Source organism: Cyprinus carpio, chromosome B12 (genome assembly GCF_018340385.1).
Source record: "Cyprinus carpio isolate SPL01 chromosome B12, ASM1834038v1, whole genome shotgun sequence".
Lineage (NCBI taxonomy): Eukaryota > Metazoa > Chordata > Actinopteri > Cypriniformes > Cyprinidae > Cyprinus > Cyprinus carpio.
Window position 1 is genome coordinate 18,943,517 of NC_056608.1, and position 19,023 is coordinate 18,962,539.

Sequence of the window (19,023 nt, forward strand, 5' to 3'; positions counted from 1 at the left end):
GCCTGAAAGACTTTACAGTCAAAACAAGGATTTTGATCTAGAATCAAGAGCAAAAGAGCATAAAGCTCATACTTTCTTTTCATCCAAGACTTCAGTGTGGGACCACATCAATGACAGTTTGTATTACAAGAGGTCTTATTATCTGTTTGTGCCTTATCCTATTATGGAAACATCTAAAGATTTTTCTGTGGAGACCAAAGAGATTTCTGAAGTGCAACAATCAAACAAACCTGAAACAGCAGTTACCAAGATTGCCGTTCCACCTTCACCCACTTTATCTGGAAAAGTCATTCATCAACCTGCAGAAGACATCCTAAGCTCAAAACTGCAAGCTGTCAGAAGTCTGTCATGGAGCCCAGAGATAGTGACTGCTTACAACAGAATACAGTTCTCCACACAACCTTTAGGCAGCTATGCTAATGAAAGTATTTGGATGAAAGATCAATCTGCTGGACCAGCGAACCAAAGTGAAGGTAATGCATGATTTATGTGATGTTTTGTTCTTTATGTAATCGTTTTGAAGTAAACAGGCAATACCTTTGAAAAAAAAAAAAATACTTGTTTCTAGTAGTGTCTAGTATCTTTTGCAACTTTGTATTATGGGGCTAGTTTATTGGTAAGCTAGTTTTTATTCTACCATTATGAGAACATCAAAGACTGTATGTCTGAGATTATTAGACAGCAAATTGTATGTAAACAACAGTTATTGTAAACATTTCATTATTGGGTACCATAGAGTTATTATGCACAGTCTTTGGTGTCTAGGATATCAGGCTGATAGTGAATGAGCTACACTTTCATCATCTCGGCTGGAAAGAGCTGTTTGTCCATTGAAGGTATTGGAAATATAGTATGCGAAACACTTCCTCTTCTTATTCCTCTTATTGCAATTTTCATTCATTCTTTCATCTAAATCTCTTAATTTCATTTAAGTTCCACATCCTCATTGTGCTTCCACACCAGTTATCATGACGTACAAGTTTCTCATACCAATCATTGTAGTGCCTGTAGTGCAGAGGAAGCTTGGAGATGTCAGACTGAATGAACTCTGTGTGTGGCTTGGCGCTTGAACTCATCTGTCACCCAGAGAGATTGTGACCATGTCGAAGCAAGGTTTGTTCCTTAAAAATCACAATACAGCATTTTGTCTAGTGTTTTTGATATTCTTGGTTGTATGTGATCAGGATGGCAGTGGTACTACAGGAAGTATATTGATGTTCGGAGAGGAGGAATCGGTAGGATATCCATGCTGTTGACTGGATACTGTGTCCTGTGTTACATATGGAATTACCCACATCTCAGTCTGAATTAATGCCATCTACACACATCCCATAATCATTGACACATAAATAAAATGGCTTGTTTTATGCTGTTTCACAGAGAAAGAACGCTGGAGGAAGTACCATTAGGGACGTTTGGTGGTCATCGTAATTGTAGCACACTTTGGAGAAGCAGAAGGGCGATGATAATAAGCTTAATAATTAATATGGCAAGATTATAACACCAGCAACTAGTAGTTCACTACAATATTAGGTTTGCTTGTATTTTTGTTAGAATTATTTTGAATGATCTGGGAGCATGGCTAATGGATTTATTTAACTTAAATATTTTTAAATGTTCATTTATTTGCAGACAAAGAGAATGTTTTAAGCTAAACTTATATTTGTATAATTTGAAAAATTGTACTAATAAGTTTTCATTTTGTTATTAACAAAAATTATAGAATATTGTTCTAAACTGTTTTTTTTGTAAGTCCTGTCATATATTTTATTGTTGTTTACATCATCATCCTTTAATTTGCCAACTTATATGAAATATTATTAAATATAAATACCCATAATTCATCAAAAGTGAAGACATTACAAAAATGGTCTGTATTCAAAATGAATTTAATATTTATCTTTGCTGTTGTAATGAACACTCACAAAAACAATTGACCACATACAGTAAGACGTGAACACATACCTAACATAATAAAAATAACTTTTTTGTTTTACATTCTTTTTCTTTACAAAAAGTATAAATATTTTGTGTTTCATGTTTTTATTTTTTGTAATACAAACATTACAAATCAAGTTTCGGCTGATGCAGAAAATAAAACGATAAAAGCAACTTTTACCATGGGGTTTTACGATAACTGAAGGCCAGACTCGCACAACAAAAAGCAGTAAAAACAAATGATAGAGTATTTAAACTTGTTTTCACTCGCTCTAAGGCAAAGAAGCCCTTCGAAGTGAAGGTCTTTTGGAATGCTCTCTAATACCGACCACAAGAGCTCAGATCAGAGAGAAGAATATTTCACTTTTTTTTTCTGTCTGTGTGTCATTTTTGGTTGAATTGCTGGAAAAGACAGTGGAGTTTAGTGTTAATGATGCAAAAACAATGGGATGACGTGTATAGATGGAAACAAGCAACCTTCCCTTCTGCTCCGGAATGGATGCTAATGGAAACGCAGACTTGTGAAAATGTCCACACACTGCAGTTTCTCCACTCTGGTCAGTTTTTGACATCATCTTGATCGTATTCCCATTGTTACAGCTCACATGCCTTGTAATGGCACAGTTAATATATTTTCAAGCCTACAAAATACAACTGAATGCTAAAAGTCTCCTCTTCAGAAATGATTTCTCAGAACTGGTTGTTGAAATGTGCGTCTGTCTTACTCCAACCAAACTACATTATTTCAGTTAACAGCCATCTCCTAACGCAACTGATTAGAATAAGCCTAATGAATGAAAAACTGATATGCTGTGAGGCACTACTGCTGCTTTCACAAATTAAGAACTCATAGGAGAGAAGAGATCTGCAAAGGGGCTGTTAGAGCTGTTAGCATGGCTATCTGAAGTACAAGGTCATTTCCACATGTGCAAATAGAAGCTGCCACTAGGGGCAAAAACTGCAAACCGACCACCAAGACTACAGCCTGACCAGCAGGGGACTCGATGCACAGGGAAAAATGCAAAGTTTCAAAGGATATCTAAGTGGGTGAATCTCACAGAAATCTCAAATCAAAGGAAAGAAACAAGACATTATATTTGCTCAGAGAAATCAAGCCTATAGTGGACCACTGAGTTTTTGCTGACCACTGACATTATTTCATTACTAATATAACCTTTTTATTATAATTATTATTAATGCAACAAAACATATTTTCATTATAATTAAAGAAGCAATATATATGTTTATGTGAGAAAAAAACTAAATTTCAATTATAATGTACTTATACATAACAGTGTTGTTGCAGAGCCTTTAATTCATGCTTATTTAAACTAAATATAAACCATAGTTAATTAAAAAACCAAAGATTCTGAAAAATATATATTTTTTTCAAAATATGTAAAATGAATTTAATTATGTAAAATTTGTGGTACAATGTGCTTGATTGTTGTAAAAAAAAAATATCACAATGCAAAAATATATGTTATTGATCCTAAAATAGTTTTAATTTCTTTTTGCAAAATATTACTTATTTTTATTTCCTTTAATTTTGGGTCAAAATGTGACTGACAAGTTTTTATGAGATTCGCCCATGTGAGTTATTGAGACATTTACTTAAGGTAGAAAACAGCACATATTTTCTCCAGGCAGGAAGCAGCACAGATTTTACAAAGAAATAAAAAAAATAATGCATCATTTCAAAATAATTAATTAAAACAAACAAAAAAATATATTTAAACAATGTAACATTGTACCCTCAATCTGAGGTCTTAACTTTCCCCTGCACAAAACAACACAAGTGAGTTTTGTCTCTGTGGTGGGGTCACATACCTGTAAGGTACAAAAAAAACTAAACCAAAAAAGAAAATAAGAGCACAACCGATGCTCAAAAACAATTAAACGCGCAGGTGTGTTTGTGTGCGTCACTTGGTCAATCTCTACTGCAATGACACAACATAAGTGTTGAGACAACCATAAAACCTTAAGTGCGGACTATTAGTCTAAGTGTCTGATTTTGACCAATAAGCTACAAATATCCATGTCTACTCATGACATTTCAAACATCACACTTACTGCTTGATTGTGTGTGTGTATGTGTGCACATATTTATGTGTGTGTGGTATCCTGTTGTGTATTGTGTAGAGTTTTTTAAAAGGATTTTTTATTTTGTATTCTTTTGTAGAACAGGAGGAGTATTATTGTATTATCATCATCAGATTATTCTTCCTTTTTCCTTTGATCGACATGGTCATGCACATGTGTGGATTTTAACCCGCGATAATGCCAATGTACGTCCGTTCAGCTTGCACACAAATGGCATGAAATGAGATTACCATGGAACAACTAACAAACATAAATATGGCACTGTCTAACATTCTAAGATGCTATTCACGGCAGCCTCAAGCACAGAGTCAGTGTCAGCCAATGGGGCTTGACTATGATCTGAGGGAAGTTGATGTTCATGACCCTGCTCCAGGTTTGAAGGGTTGCCTTGGGTGGAGCTATGCTGTGATTGGCTGGGAGATGCAGGGTAGTGAGCAGGTTGACTGTTGCTGCTGATTAGGTTGTTGAATTTATTTTTTTTTAGGTCCAGGATGCACTTGATGGGAGTTCTTCTGTGTTCCTCCATTCTTTGTTGTTGAGGTTCTGTCCTATAAGCAGGTTCTGTGTGGCTGTTCACACCCTGCCCATCTCTTTCGGTGTGACTTATGGAATGCCTTGGGGATGTCTCCATTACGCTGGGATTGCCCTCATGGGTGGCGGGCGTCAAAACTTCTGTACTTCGGATCTTCAGTTTAGGGCCACAGCAGAAGTCTTCCAGGAAGCCATCTGAGAGAGCGACGTAGCGAAACATCACAAACATAAAGCCAATTAAGCAAAAAAGCTTCGCAAAAACTGCATTTTGGTTGCATTTACGTGTAAATACAGTACATGTATAGAGACATTTAAGCAATAAAGCAATTATGTTGCGTTTGTGTGTTTTTAAATTTTTGTATTTTTAAAAGATTATGTTTTTTAACCAGATAATCAATATCATCCCTGTTACCCACATGTCAAAACATGTTACTCTAAAAAGTAACAGGTTGACAGTAACAGGTTTGAAGATTTCAAACAAATTTACTAATTGCTAGCTAATAGTTAGTAACAGGTTCACAAAAGCACATGCTGGACACTTTGAAAGGGTGTTACTTGTTGATATTGATTATATTAAATGGATGTAAGAAATGATTGTTTTTATTTTTTAATTTTGATAACAGGATTGACATTGCATGATGCAGTCAAGCCTCACAAATCATCAAAAATAGAACATTATAGAGGAGTAAGCGAAACATGCTTATGTTTTAAGTGTTGGAATCCTGGTTGACAGATGATGTAGCCTCCTAGAAATTATGTCACTTGAATGTACATTATTTTACAAGGGTTTTTTGATGAGGGTAACAGGGCTGACATGAAATCAGGGGAATAAATCACCAATAAAATGATTTATGTGTTATAGAATATGCATACTTGTGCCAAAAACATTGCTTAACCATTAGACTATATTAAGAACTATATGCAAATGTGATTTTGATATGATTTTGCCTTCAATCTGCAAATTAAATGTCCTGCTGAAAAAGAAAAATCATAGTGAGGGAAAGGCCAAAAACCTTACCCTTACCAGCATTTGTGGTTTTAAATAATATTTAATTGACTTTTTTATGTAATATTGATGAAATACATACATAGTATTGTTATGCTTTTAAATTGCACATTTATTTGTTGTTATATTAATGATTATTTCTTAGGAACGCAAAAGACACCAATTTCAAGAAATGACCCATATGCTCATTTTAAAAAACTTGAACAAGTTGATCACAAAACAGTATGAAATGGTTTTAAACATAACATCTGTTAAATGTTTTACGTAGGTTTTAGTAACAATGACAGACATTGAAAATGGATAAATTCATAGAGGCTTCCAATCTCTTACCTGGATCCACTATTACCATTCGTTTGTCTTGGGTCAAGTTGCCCCGTTCCTCTTGATTAAAAGTCCTGTCAATCATCACCGTTTCTGATGAAGGGCTGGACATCTGAAAGAAAATGATTTTGCATTAACAGGAATAATACTACAGTAATTACCTAATATTAGAGTAATCACCTAAATAATGCTAAGAGGTCTTTTGTACATTATTTAAAGGGCTGTGTTCTGAACATACCTCTGCCTCCACCATAAGTAAGCGCCTGTATTTGTTCACCATGGCCTGCGTTCTGTTTAACACTTGTATGGCAACTGCCTCAAACTCCTCGTCAACTGTAAAGTCAAAAACAGTCATCAGAACCTAGGTCACATTCGGTCAATACTTATCTGTGGTTAAATATTATATATATTGAGGAAACATTGAGGAAATGCACCTTTGTTGAAATCTTCATCTTGTGGTGGTGAGCCTTGGAAAACATGATAGGGCAGTAATCTGTCAATGACATCATTAAATGAAGTGAAGGGCGTCCGCTCTGAAGACATGACTCTACTGTGATCTCGTCTTAACTGCTGGAGAACCCTGTAAAATAATGGCCAGTGTTACAATCCTTATTTTTACCTTTGGTTGACACTAGTGGTGCAGAAAACACCAGTTGTAAGAGATGTAAGGTATTTGCACAAGGAGTCTGAAATTACCGTCTGAAATTTTCGCATGTTAAAAAATAAATACAACCTCATGTTGTGTCAATCACGTTTACATACTGCTTTTGAAACTTTCGTCCGTAATAAAAAATTCGGACCAGGTTCGATTTTCTGCGCTGTCGCATCCGTAGCAAGCATTTTGATTGGAAAGGATGACGAATACAAAAAAACAAATACGAAAATTTTGGACTCAGTGTGCAAGGACCTGTAGTGTAAAATTTGGGCACTCACATTTCTCCTCTAGTAAGTTGTTGAGTTGCAGGTCGCTTCAGTGTAAAAGGCAATTCCTGACTGGCAGGAGTGAGCGTTTTCACAGCTAAGATTTAATCAAATAAAATAAAAAACACAACAAAATATTAAGCAGCACAACGGTTTTCAGCACTGATTATAATAAGTAATGTTTCTCGAGCACCAAATCAGCATATCAGAATGATTTCTAAGGATCATGTTACACTGAAAACTGAAAACAAATAATGGCTGCTGAAAATTCAGCTTTACCATCACAGGAATAAATTACATTTTTAAATATAATGAAATAGAAAGCAAGTATGTATTAATGAATGAATAAACTAGATTTCATTAAAACTGGTCACTGATGGAAACACAAAAATGTTTCAAAGGAGTCTTACCTTTGGTACCAAGAAGATTAACTAATTGTGTTTGCCCCCTTTGTGTTGCTGCTATGGTGTCCTATGAAATTGAAGAAACATTCAAATGTGATGAAATGATAACACTTTGAGCAGTCAAACAAGGTTGCAATAAAAAAGAATATGTTTCACCTGGTTTAAAGAAACTTGTAACTCCTGAACACCAGAAGTAGCTGGAACGTTCTGGGCCACAGGCATAAGGAGGTGCTGTCCAGGGGTCACAGATAACTGTTGACAAACCTGTGGGCCTTGGACTGAGCTGACCATGGTGAGGTGGCCCGAAGCCTGTGACGCCTGTACAGGGGTTGGGCTAGGTGAGGCGCTGGCAGTCCAAACTTTGGCCATGGCACCAGGCCTTTGAGACACCTGCACAACAGGTGTTGGTGAAGCTTGGCCTATTTGACCTCCAGCAACCAAACCTTGATTGACTATAAGCTGCCCTCCAGTTGAAAAGTTCTGCCCAGCAAGAAGCTGTACTGTTGTGTTCTGATTGGTGAGGATGGAGTAGGTGGTAGTGCACATTGACGACGGGTCGCCCACTTGAGTGTTTGTTTGTAACACCTGCCCATTCACAGACTGGAAGCTGTGAACAGTCGTACCAGGGGTGAGGGAAACAGAAGTGGGTAGCAAAAACTGCCCTTGAGGCAGACTGGACTGGGACTGTGGTTGCGCTTGTTGCCCCAGAGGTGAATGCATTAAAATGCTGCTGGCTGAATTGACCACTTTCACCTGTTGAGCAGACTGAGGAGAGCCACTGGCTGTGTAGGAGTTACTGACTAAATTCGCAGTAGTTGTGGTGCTGGGTTGAAGTCCGATGTTGCTGATATTGTATACAGTTTGTCCCCCTGTCTGTAAGGGTTTAGGCTGAATGGATCTAATCAATGTCTGTTGCATAGGGCCTCTCTGGATGATAAAATTCTGAAGCGGTATCGTCCCTTTATTGAAGGACATTGACACCTGACCAGCTGCAGAAGGGGTGAACATGGTACCTTGTCCGCTGTTGTTTGTCACTACATTTCCGCTCTGCCTCAAAAGGATCTGAGGCTGTTCCAAACTGTTGATAGTCATCATGGAGGAGGCACTGCCATTGAAGGATCCCACTACCTGGATGTGTCCAGCAGGGCCGTTTGGCAAGGGTAGTTGGGGAACCTGCTGGATAAAAGCCTGAGGTTGTGCCAATGGTGCCACCACACCAGGACCTGCGATACCTCCAAACCCTCCAGAGACCAGCTGCTGAGGGAAAGCGGAAGCTGTGGGAATGAAAGAGGGCTGGGAGTCCAAAAGGGCTTCTTGAGCCAATGTCTGCTCTGTAATATCTGCTTCCAGCAATGACTTCTGAAGGATGTCGAAGGGTTGGTCCTCGCCCCCAAGATCGACCCCATCTTGTGAGGTTCCACTGTCGAGGTCATCCTCCATGAACGGAAGACTGCTTGAGAGCTGAAGCTCAGCTCCACCAGCCTCCCCAAATTCTCCCAAATGATTGTGGTCATCTTTGAGTCCATTGTTGGAGCCACCCTGAGTAGAAAACCAAATCATTTGTTGTTTAGATGCTCTAAAACCCATTCTAGATATCCCAGTTGCATGCAAACTATAACTATTTGAACATAAGAAATCACATTTATGGAAATATTGAAATATTTTATTTAACTGTGTTTGAAAATAAGTTTTTGAGATCATAGTATTTTCACATTCCACTAGATATGAGCTTGTCTTTCCTTGATAGGAACCTTGTCTATACTCACTGTGTCACTAGTTAAGAATGAACTGGCCGACCCAAACGCTGCATTAGTCACATCATCTTCTCCAATCTGTTTGAATGTCAAGTAAAGTTGTCAATAACATTATAATTTAAAATACATATGTCAAATAGGCCTAGTCTAAGCATACTTACAGATTTACTATTTGAACCATGAAGATACTCATTCAATGCTTGCACATCTCTGTAAAAAAAAAAAAAAAAAAAAGTTCATGATAACACATTTGTTACATTTGATGGGTAAAAAAGGTGTAATCATCAAATCGCAATGCTGCTTACCCTATAAAATCCAGAAGACGGCGGTCGTCTTCATCATCCATGACACCTGTGACACAGTAATTACAGATTTTGAGATTTTTCAATGGACTCAACAATGTACAAGTTCTTTAAATTTGAATTCAGCCCTGACTTTGACTACGCTAAGATATAAATTGTATGTGAATTAGTTCTAAGTAGCCTACATCTGAAAGATCCAATAAATGGAGCATGTATAATGTTCTAAACACAATCAAAACTAGGCTATGCAATCTGTCAGGAACCCCAGTCTGTCAATGAACATTCTCAGGTATAGTTTCTAATTTCAAGCCTAGGTTGCGAATTAATGTGTAAATATTACATTCAGGTACAATAATATATTAGATATATTAATAGGCCAATCTATGATAACAATGTAAACACACAAAGGTGTGACAAACAAAAGTGAATTAATAATTTAAAATGTTTAAGTACTTCATGATGTGGCACCCTCTGACATCATTCTATTTTCTTTCAAAGAATAAATATAAAACAAAAACAAAAAAATTGCATATTACTAATTATTACTGTGTACTAAACAGTAATAAACTGTTTGACATTCCACCAAACACATAAACAGTAATGTTTGAATAGTGAAACTGTCTAATATGCATGGTCCTTTTATTTAAATACGAATATGATTTTTTTATGTTTAAAAATGCATAAGTCAATTGTGTTACATAAAGAATGGCTGTACTCTTTGCTGCAGCCTGTAGAGACTTCAAAATGGCAGCAGGTTATTGAAACTGCGCCACAGCTCGCTACAGCCCACAGACAAAGGACATCGTGACGCAGAGTACTTGTGCATTGGTATAATGTTACTCGACTTTAATTTCAGATCGTATTTCTTTGTAAAGTTGCAGTTGGAATGTGAACAGCTTGAAAATTCATGTGTGGAAATGTGACAAAGGAAGCGACATGGGGGATGGGTGACACATGTTTGGCCAGTTTGACTGTTCACTTGCACTTCACAAGCTTCTGTTAATGTTTTATAACACACTTTATGGTTAAGGCTAGTGAGGGAATAAAATTCGTTGTCTGTGTTTTTCCAAAGTGATTACATGTTTGAACAGCATTCGATGTGTATGTATTTTTCTCTTTTGTATTTTCTCAAGGACGTGTTGTTAAAAAGAGCTTAATAAGCTTGCAGATATATATATATATATATATATATATATATATATATATATATATATATATATATATATATATATATATATATATATAAAAGCGAATGTTAGCCTTTATTTCATAATTTAACATGCACACAGGAACAGACAAAATAAACTCAATGATCGAACAGTCTATAAAGGTTATAAATGGATTCGAACGAATTATAAGATTAGTCAATAATAACGGCTTAATATTAAGATCTTATGCATGCTATTTATATTCAAAACTTTTTTTTAACATTTTCTAACTAGCAAGACTAAGCTAGCAATATCCGTGTAGTGCAATCTAGACAAAGAAAAAAGGTATGACAGATTAATACGGCCCTTTTACATCTCGACTTAAAAATATTTTTTTAAAAATCATTCTTATACATGCAAATACTGGTTTTATAAACTAAACGATGTACTAAATGTGAGAGATATATTTAACACTTGTATTCGTTTAGGCTGTAGTCAAGTTAGCAAGCCAAATGAGGGAGGAGATGAATTATTTTTTTCTTCCTCTCAGAAAAAAAAAGCCTATCTATCCTCTTTGCCTGTTAAGTCAAAGGGGCGGAAAATAGACACGTAGAAAACCAGCAACCCCTCGAAATACACAGTAAAACCCTGTTGAAGCAAGGCGACGCGTTTTTCTGATTCACTTGTCAAACGGTGGAAGGGAGGACTGAAAGGCTCTCCGTGGCGCAAGGGCAGGACGCACAAAACCCGCCTTAATCTCGCTGAATGTAACGGATACAAACACACAGGGACTTTGTCCATAAATAGACCGAGGCTGGAGAGGCTCGTTTTGTCGCAAATGCTCTTCTAAAAGCGTATTTGCGCATCTGTGACAGCCGAGGAGTGCGAGCGGGACACGCGGGACGAAGAGACCCGTGTTCGGCTTCGGACGGCGCGGACGTCGTGGGTTTAAGAAGCGGGTAAACGCGGATCTTCAGGCGAGTCCTAAGCGTTCTTCGTGCTCGGGAGTTGATGATGGCCTTCTTGACGCTGTGGACGTTCCCCCCCACACCTAACGTTTTTAAGAAACGGCTGAATTCGTCGAGCAAAAACCCAAAACCGAGCGGAGAACAGATCGTTGGCGAAGCATACATATTTATTTGAATTTGCATCACACAAAGACGACTTGAATAAGAAGCAAACCCTTACTCCTGTCTAACTCCTCTTGAAACCCAATATCTCCATTTGGCAACTTTTAATTTGCTCCCCCTCCTCCTCCTCCTCCTCCTCCTTCTTCTTCTTCTTTCTCCCTCTCCCACTCATATATATTTCCCCTCACTGTCCTTGCTGCTCAGTCTCAGATAGATTTTTCTCTCTCCACGCTTGCTCTTCCCTCCCCGAAGGAAGGGGAGGAAGGAGGTTGTGTGTGTTTTTTCCTTGAAATTTTTATCACAAAATTATAATACACTCAAAGGGGAAACTCACCGTCATGAAAAAGCAGTGCCGTGTCCGCGGGGTTTCCTCGCCATCTCTGCACGGGCCGGTGGAGCGGTGCAGCTCCAGCAGAAGGCAGCATCACTACATAGTGCACTACACTCCATAGGGATCTTTACTTGAACGAAAAAGGGTCTGTTAAACTCTGTTTACTATTGAGGTTTTTTCCACCTTTTTTGCAACAAGTTAAAGCTGTTGTTTTGATTATCAACTCGAAATGCCCGACATGAATAAATTAATAAAAAATTTAAAATTTAAACAAGAGACAGGGGGCGGGGAATCCTCATCGACCACACCTTAGTGTCCTGAAACCACACATCACCCACAAGTGTCAACCTAACAAACAATACCTCATTGAATCCTTTATCTGAGTATGTAAAATATATGAGATTGTATCAATAACGAAAACTAAATTAAAACTAAAATAAAAATCGAATAAAATTTATTGAGAAATATTTTCATCACTTCAAAACGAACAAAAAATAAAGTTACTTTGTAGTAATTTTAAAACCAATTTAAAGTACTGAAAATAACTAGACAATGGACTAATCTTTAAAAAAAAAAAAAACACGATAAAAGGAAAATGAAACTAACCGCAATGGAGTAAACTTAAATATAAATTAAAATGCAAAATATAATAATAACCCTGCTGGTTTGATTTTTGTTTACAGTGCATGGTCAGTACGTGGCACTGACCATGTACAAAATTCAACAGATAATCAATATGAACTGTAAGGGATATGCAAATAATAACAATAATACAGTCTTGCAATTCTAAAAGAAATAAATCAACACAATTGTTTTTATAAACATGCTGTAATACATTTCACATCAATTAAAAATCATTAACTAATTAAATATGAATATGAAAGAAGAAGTCTAAACAAAGTAATAAATAAATACTACATTTTAATTATGTATGGGAAAACAGTCATAAGTTTATTATGAACGTGAACATTTAATGCGCCAATAGAACGCCGCGTTACTAACGGAGCTGATTCTTAGTCCAATCATTGAGAAGCACACTTTGACGAGTCTTCACATGATCAACTTGCGTTCACCGCGCCTGTTTTGAAACATCATGTCGGCACTGGGAGTGGAAGTTAATGTGGGGAATGATGACGGAGAAACAAATACAGCTGTCAGAGTTCCCGAACGTGTGTTACGAAGGGATCAAGCGAGGCTGGAGGAGGCAGAGCGCCGGAGAAACGTCAAGGAGAGCCAGACCGTGACGGAAGAAAAGAGCGATTTCTTCACGTCCACCTTTAATGCTGAGAAGACAGCAGTCGAGGAGATGCTCTCCGCCTGTGACCATAATGACCGCGACAAAGCCGCAGAAACACTGGAAGAGGCCACTTTGAAAATTCACCAGCTCCAGAAGTTCTTCAATGACAGCATGATGTTTCTAACCCAGTATGAAATACGACAGGCGCAAGCATCCCTGCAGAAGCTCCAGAGCTCGCTTGCTGAGAAAAGAGATGAGCTGTTGCCTAAAAAGAAATTCGCCTTTAGATCCAGGAACACCGAAGCAAGTAAGCAGCCTGCACCGCTTCAACAAACAACAGATAAGTCTGCGTCTGATGTGGCTGGTACTGTGGTGGTGGTGGATGCTGCTGTCTCTGTAAATCAGTGTGGATTCTCTCATGCTGACAGTCAGGTCTTAATCAAGCAAGCTGAGGAGATCCAGCAGCGAGATTTTCTCATCTGACAAACTGTAAAGTCAGGCTCTATGGCTGTCCGAGCACTGTGCACATCAAGAACATCCGCGGCTGCGAGATCCTCTCCGGGCCAGTGTCCAGCTCTGTTTTCGTAGACCAGTGCACTGACAGCACTTTAGTATTCCCTTGTCAGCAGCTGCGCACCCATAACACCACTGCCACTCAGATATATCTGCATGTGACCAGCCGGGCAATTATAGAGGACTGTCATGGGGTCCGGTTTGCCCCATTTACATGGACTTATCCAGGGATTCATGATCATTACAAAGTGGCTGGACTCGATCCAAACAGGAATAATTGGACAGAGGTGGACGACTTCAATTGGCTTGCTGCTGGCACACCTTCACCCAACTGGACTGTCATCCCTGAGACTGAGAGAATATGTAGTTGGGATGTTGTGGAACAAGCATCCTAACAATAATGATCTGATTGCATTATTGTGCGCTCAGTCAATATGATGCTAAAATTGAGATCCCATAAACATAGAATGTTCTAGAATTCCAACTTGCAAATCAATTGATTTGATTAATAATATATATGTTAATAGAAGGCTGTGTAAGACAATAATAAAGTCTGATTTGATCACATTTGCGTGTATTTGTGATTCATTTGCCAAGTCTATGCATTTAATAATCATAATCACTAAATAAAATCAATGTTGAAAGGATAATTCACCCTAAAATGAAACTTCTGTCATCGTTTACTCACCCTCATGACACTCCAAACCTGCAGAATACAAATATTCAACTACAAGAGTTTTTCAAAATTTCAAAAACGCCATTCAGGTTCGGACTGACTTGAGGTTGAGTGAATGATAACAGTTTTAATTTTTGGGTGAAATTCTTTTAATTCTGTTTCTATTCAGACACTTTGTCGTAGATTAACTTGAAGAAATTGACATTTTTGTTTGGTAACAAGTTTTTGAACATAAAATCTTTCATCTTTCAACATAAAATCTTTATGGAAAAATGCTATACAGATCTTAATTTTGGTGCTTTTGTGTATTATATGCAAAATAATGCATACAGATGGGGTTTTCATTTAATATTTTAAAAACGATAACAGTTCTTAAATGTAACTGCAAGACGTGGTCTGTTATATTTGGGTAATACTCTAATACAGTGAATAATGTGACCTTTAGCTGCAGTCTTTTATACAAGTATAATCATTATCTGAATGTGAAGTTCTGTAGGTTAATTTATATTTTACTAATTTTACTATTTGACTATTATTATTTTGTGGGTAAAATATAACAATAAGGATTCATTTGACTAAATAAGTTAACATGTTTTCATTGTTTAACGATACTTCTCGACTATTAATCTTTGAGAATTCATTAATATTAATGCTAATTTCAACATTAATACATTTTTTAAATAGTCATATTGTTTAATGTTAGTTCATGCATTAAATAATTGTGCAACTAACATTAACAAAGACTAATAAAAATTGTAGAATTATATTCCTCATTCTTAGTTCATGTTAGCTTATGGATTAAATAATGTTAACAAATTGTAAAGTGTCAGGGTTTTGACTATCGTCAGTTCCATGAATATTTCAACTTTGAGAAATGTAGAGATCCTCTCAAACAGTGGCGTGTTTTTCATGAACTCAAAGACCCTGGAAGTAGAAGTGTAGTGGTCTTAAGTCTTAGCCTCTTGGTTTTTGGTGTCTCTGTGGTTATCCCATTCATACCATGTGACCAATCAAGCCAATCAGACGCCACGGCAGCAGCTTACAGATAGGCTCATCTACTGGCCAGGGATTTCTGTAAATGGGATGAGGGTGATTAGCTGGGTTAAGGATGACGTACAGTAACTTTGTGTTTAATCATTTGGATCCTTGGCTTTTGTCCTCTCTTTTGCAGATAGAGAGACACCACTATTTGCGTCACAACCCAAGGACACTGCTGTTTTAATTATTGAGATGAAAATCCATTTTTAAGATCATAAGGTATCGATTGGTGTTTACTTTTAGAAGAACCTGAGTTGAACTTAGTCTATTATGGGTGCGAAGATCATCATGAAAGTAGCTAAAAAGTTCTCGCTTTACTGGAATGGATTACACATTGCGCCTTGAACGTACTTTCAACGTTCAACTTCTGTAAGCTACATTGCAGAGCTGTCTTTGGAGATCTCCAAACTCTGAAAAGACTTTTTTTGGACTTTTATTTGGACTTTAACTAGTTGTTCATCATGGCTCTAATGAAGGTAAAGTTTGACCTGAAGAAACGGGTGAAGCTGGCCCAGATGCTATGGCTCATGTACTGGTTTTCCATTATGGCCGGAGTGCTGGTCTTCAGCATGGGCCTTTTCTTTAAAATTGAACTGCGCAAGAGAAGCGAACTTATGGACAACAATGAGAGTCATTTTGTACCCAACATTCTAATAGGTGTGGGTCTTTTGGCATGTTTTCTCAGTGCCTCTGGGGGCAAAATCTGCTACGACTCGCTCGACTCCACCAAGTTTGTGAAATGGAAGTCCATTGTGAAGCCCTTTCTCATTTGTTGTTTGTTCTTCAACATCCTCCTCATTGTCACAGCGGCTATGTGTTTTGCCATGCGCATTCCTCTAGAGTTTACACTTGCTGAGGGCCTGAAAAATGGAATGAAGTACTACAAGGACACCGATACACCAGGACGCTGCTACATGAAGAGAACTCTGGATCTCATGCAGATGGAGTTTCGCTGCTGTGGCAACAACAACTACAAAGATTGGTTCGAGATCCAGTGGGTGAGCAACCGGTACCTGGACTTTAGCTCCAAGGGAGTCAAAGAGTAAGTGTTTTTTTTTTTAGGTTTTTTTTTTTTTCTTAATGTAAACATTGTTTTCTTTCAGTTCTTTTCATTTCATGATGTTCATAAATAGTTTAGACATTCATATAACGGGTTGAGAGAAATTTAATTTAAGACACTTAAATCTTTTAAATGATAAAAATAGTTTGTTGTGGACGTTTTTATAATGACTTATTTATAATGACTTTATTTTTTATTTATTTTTTTTTTTTTACAAAATTATTTAGCAATTTACAGTAAGGGGAGGGAATGGGTGATTCGCAGGGGTCAATTTGCAGTGTAAGTGGTATCAGGCATGTTAGCCAGTTTAGATTTAGTCACTAATCTTCTTGGATCACATTTTCTTGCCCTCAGAGCTTACTGTCCCTTTCAATCAGTTGAATACCTGGTAGATTGGCTTGGAATAGACATTGAAATTACTAGCCGAAAGCTTATGCATTAATATCAAAGAAATATTTAATGGCTTTTGATGTTTAACACCTAACCTACAAAGTCAATGAAAAGTTTTCTAAAGTGGCTTAAATGAGCTATATAAATTACATTTATTTATATAAATTGTATTTAATTGATAATAAATAACATTGAAGTTGTAATGCAGAATTCTCAAAGTTTTTTGTGAGTATTAACAGTTTTCATACTAAAAAAAGAATGTTGCCCTTTTTTTTTCTTCTGGCTGAGAAATGCCTATATAATTTATTTAATTTTAAAATGATAATTGATGTCAAATGAAACATTCACAGTGCTTTTTAAATGTTGTTTTTCATTTACTGTACATTTGAGTCATACTTGTCAAATACATTCTGAAATTTAATGAGAAATTTGTTATTAATAAACTTTTTGTCTTTAGCCGAATCAGCAGCAATGTGGATGGAAAATACCTAATGGACGGAGTTCCCTTCAGCTGCTGCAACCCTAGCTCTCCACGGCCCTGCATCCAACAGCAAATAACCAACAACTCCGCTCACTACAGCTATGACCACTACACCGAAGAGCTAAACATCTGGAAACGTGGCTGCCGAGATGCTCTGGTGTCCTACTATGGTGGAATGATGAACACAATTGGGATACTTGTGCTGATGGTCACCCTCTTGCATGTAAGATGTTTAGCTTTGAAATATCGTAATGTGCTAATCCAGGATCAGACTTTAATCACATACATTACGTTCTTCTAATCTTAATAGATTGTGCTATAACAGTCAAACTGATCTCTGGTTTTGTCCAGTTCTGACACTTAAACCTGTAAACAGTTCAAATCCTGCCATTAAATGGTGTTTTGTTGTCTGCTCCTAATAAGGTAAATAATAACTACAAATTGTTTTGGCTACAGATTTGGGGATGATTTAAACCCTGTACTTCTTATTAGACCATCCCAAAAGGGTGCAAAAGTGAAGGCTGGTTAGAGGCGTAATAGTTTGTATGTCTTTGTACCATGTTCACTGAGAGGAGCCTTGTTCCCTCAATCAATCACCTAACATGGCACTATCATGGAAAACATCTGCATTGCTTAAAATATAATACAATGTTTGACTACCTTGTAGTAATACCGAAATATTGATTGACATTCTAGGATAAATTATCAGCGGCTATTACCTTAAGGGACTCTTTTTACCTGATCTTACTTTTAAAAAGATTGGTAAATACATTTTTTAATATATATTACCTGACATTTATCTAAAAAAAAAATATTTGAACGAAATCTGCCAGGCTTATGACATGCAGTAGCAACAACAAGACCTTGAACTAGTTGTGGTGGAGATTAGAAGTGTGAGATGGTGTGGTGACACTGAAGATTCACAGGGATCATAGGTTCTAATCTGTGGGGTGGAGCTAAATCTTGCTTTCTTAGAAAAGGTGATTTCAAATCACCGACTTGAAATGTAGAACCTTTTATACATTTGATAAAAAAAAAAAACAACAACAACATATCTTTCATGTTTTGCTTTAGATTGCTGTAATGATTGGACTTCAGTACGTAAACACCTCTCTGTCCACACTGGTCAACCCAGAAGACCCTGAGAGTGAGAGCGAGGGCTGGATCCTGGAGAAAACTGTCAAAGAGACCTTCACTGACATCATGGCTAAGATGAAGGCCATGGGCAAAGGTAATCAAGTGGACGAGGGGGCAAATGAAGAGGCTGCTGCCACTGTGAGCTGAGCGAGCCCCACCCACCAAACTTTGGCCACGCCTACCTGAGGTAGAGAGCTGTGGGACACAGCCTAAAACTGTAACTATATCCCTAACACTATGCAAAGTGTAGACAAAGCCAATTAACGAGGAACTGGTGAAGGGAAAAAAAATCTAAATACAAACTTTTGTCAGTCAGACACTTTCCTGTAATCCAATTAGTATATTAGAATTCCATATTATGGTGAAAAACAAAACAAAACACATTAATATCCAAATTATTGGCTCGAAAAATAGATCAAAATTTATTTTTTTGCCAGCTTTGCTTCTCCCTTTGACTTTGTACTTTGCTTCACAAACTCTAAACAATTTTATAGTCATATTTTATTTCATATTTGAGTTGATATTCAACCTAAGAATGGCTAGTCAGGGATTTGGAATAGTGTGAAAGATATAACTATGGAAACTAGCCTCAGTACAGTGAG

General features: G+C 37.2%; 3 protein-coding genes across 4 annotated transcripts; 2 read left to right on the forward strand and 1 right to left on the reverse strand.

Annotated features, from left to right (window-relative positions):
- Nucleotides 1-4,174: 4,174 nt before the first annotated feature.
- Nucleotides 4,175-12,135, reverse strand: LOC109100246 (BRD4-interacting chromatin-remodeling complex-associated protein-like). Of its 2 annotated transcripts, none has more exons than XM_019113738.2 (11): nt 11,893-12,135; nt 9,284-9,329; nt 9,140-9,188; nt 8,991-9,056; nt 7,381-8,763; nt 7,231-7,291; nt 6,833-6,917; nt 6,334-6,479; nt 6,138-6,232; nt 5,909-6,011; nt 4,175-4,767 (listed from the first exon to the last, which is right to left on the reverse strand). In XM_019113738.2, the coding sequence occupies exons 1-11, from the start codon at nt 11,981-11,983 to the stop codon at nt 4,307-4,309; spliced, it is 2,586 nt and encodes an 861-aa protein (XP_018969283.2). In that variant the 5' UTR covers nt 11,984-12,135; the 3' UTR covers nt 4,175-4,306. The 2 variants fall into 2 exon arrangements, with proteins under 2 accessions (XP_018969283.2, XP_042591809.1); XM_042735875.1 differs by having other exon boundaries at nt 11,617-12,040.
- Nucleotides 12,136-12,140: 5 nt separating this feature from the next.
- Nucleotides 12,141-14,206, forward strand: LOC109100018 (tubulin-specific chaperone C-like). Its single transcript, XM_042735876.1, is given in 2 exon segments — nt 12,141-13,595; nt 13,598-14,206. Coding segments are annotated over 2 exon segments (1,050 nt in total). The 5' UTR covers nt 12,141-12,982; the 3' UTR covers nt 14,035-14,206.
- Nucleotides 14,207-14,351: 145 nt separating this feature from the next.
- LOC109100019 (peripherin-2-like) lies at nt 14,352-18,793 on the forward strand. Its single transcript, XM_019113516.2, has 3 exons — nt 14,352-16,395; nt 17,261-17,507; nt 18,359-18,793. Exons 1-3 carry the CDS (start codon nt 15,815-15,817, stop codon nt 18,566-18,568), a joined length of 1,038 nt encoding a protein of 345 aa, XP_018969061.1. The 5' UTR covers nt 14,352-15,814; the 3' UTR covers nt 18,569-18,793.
- Nucleotides 18,794-19,023: the final 230 nt, after the last annotated feature.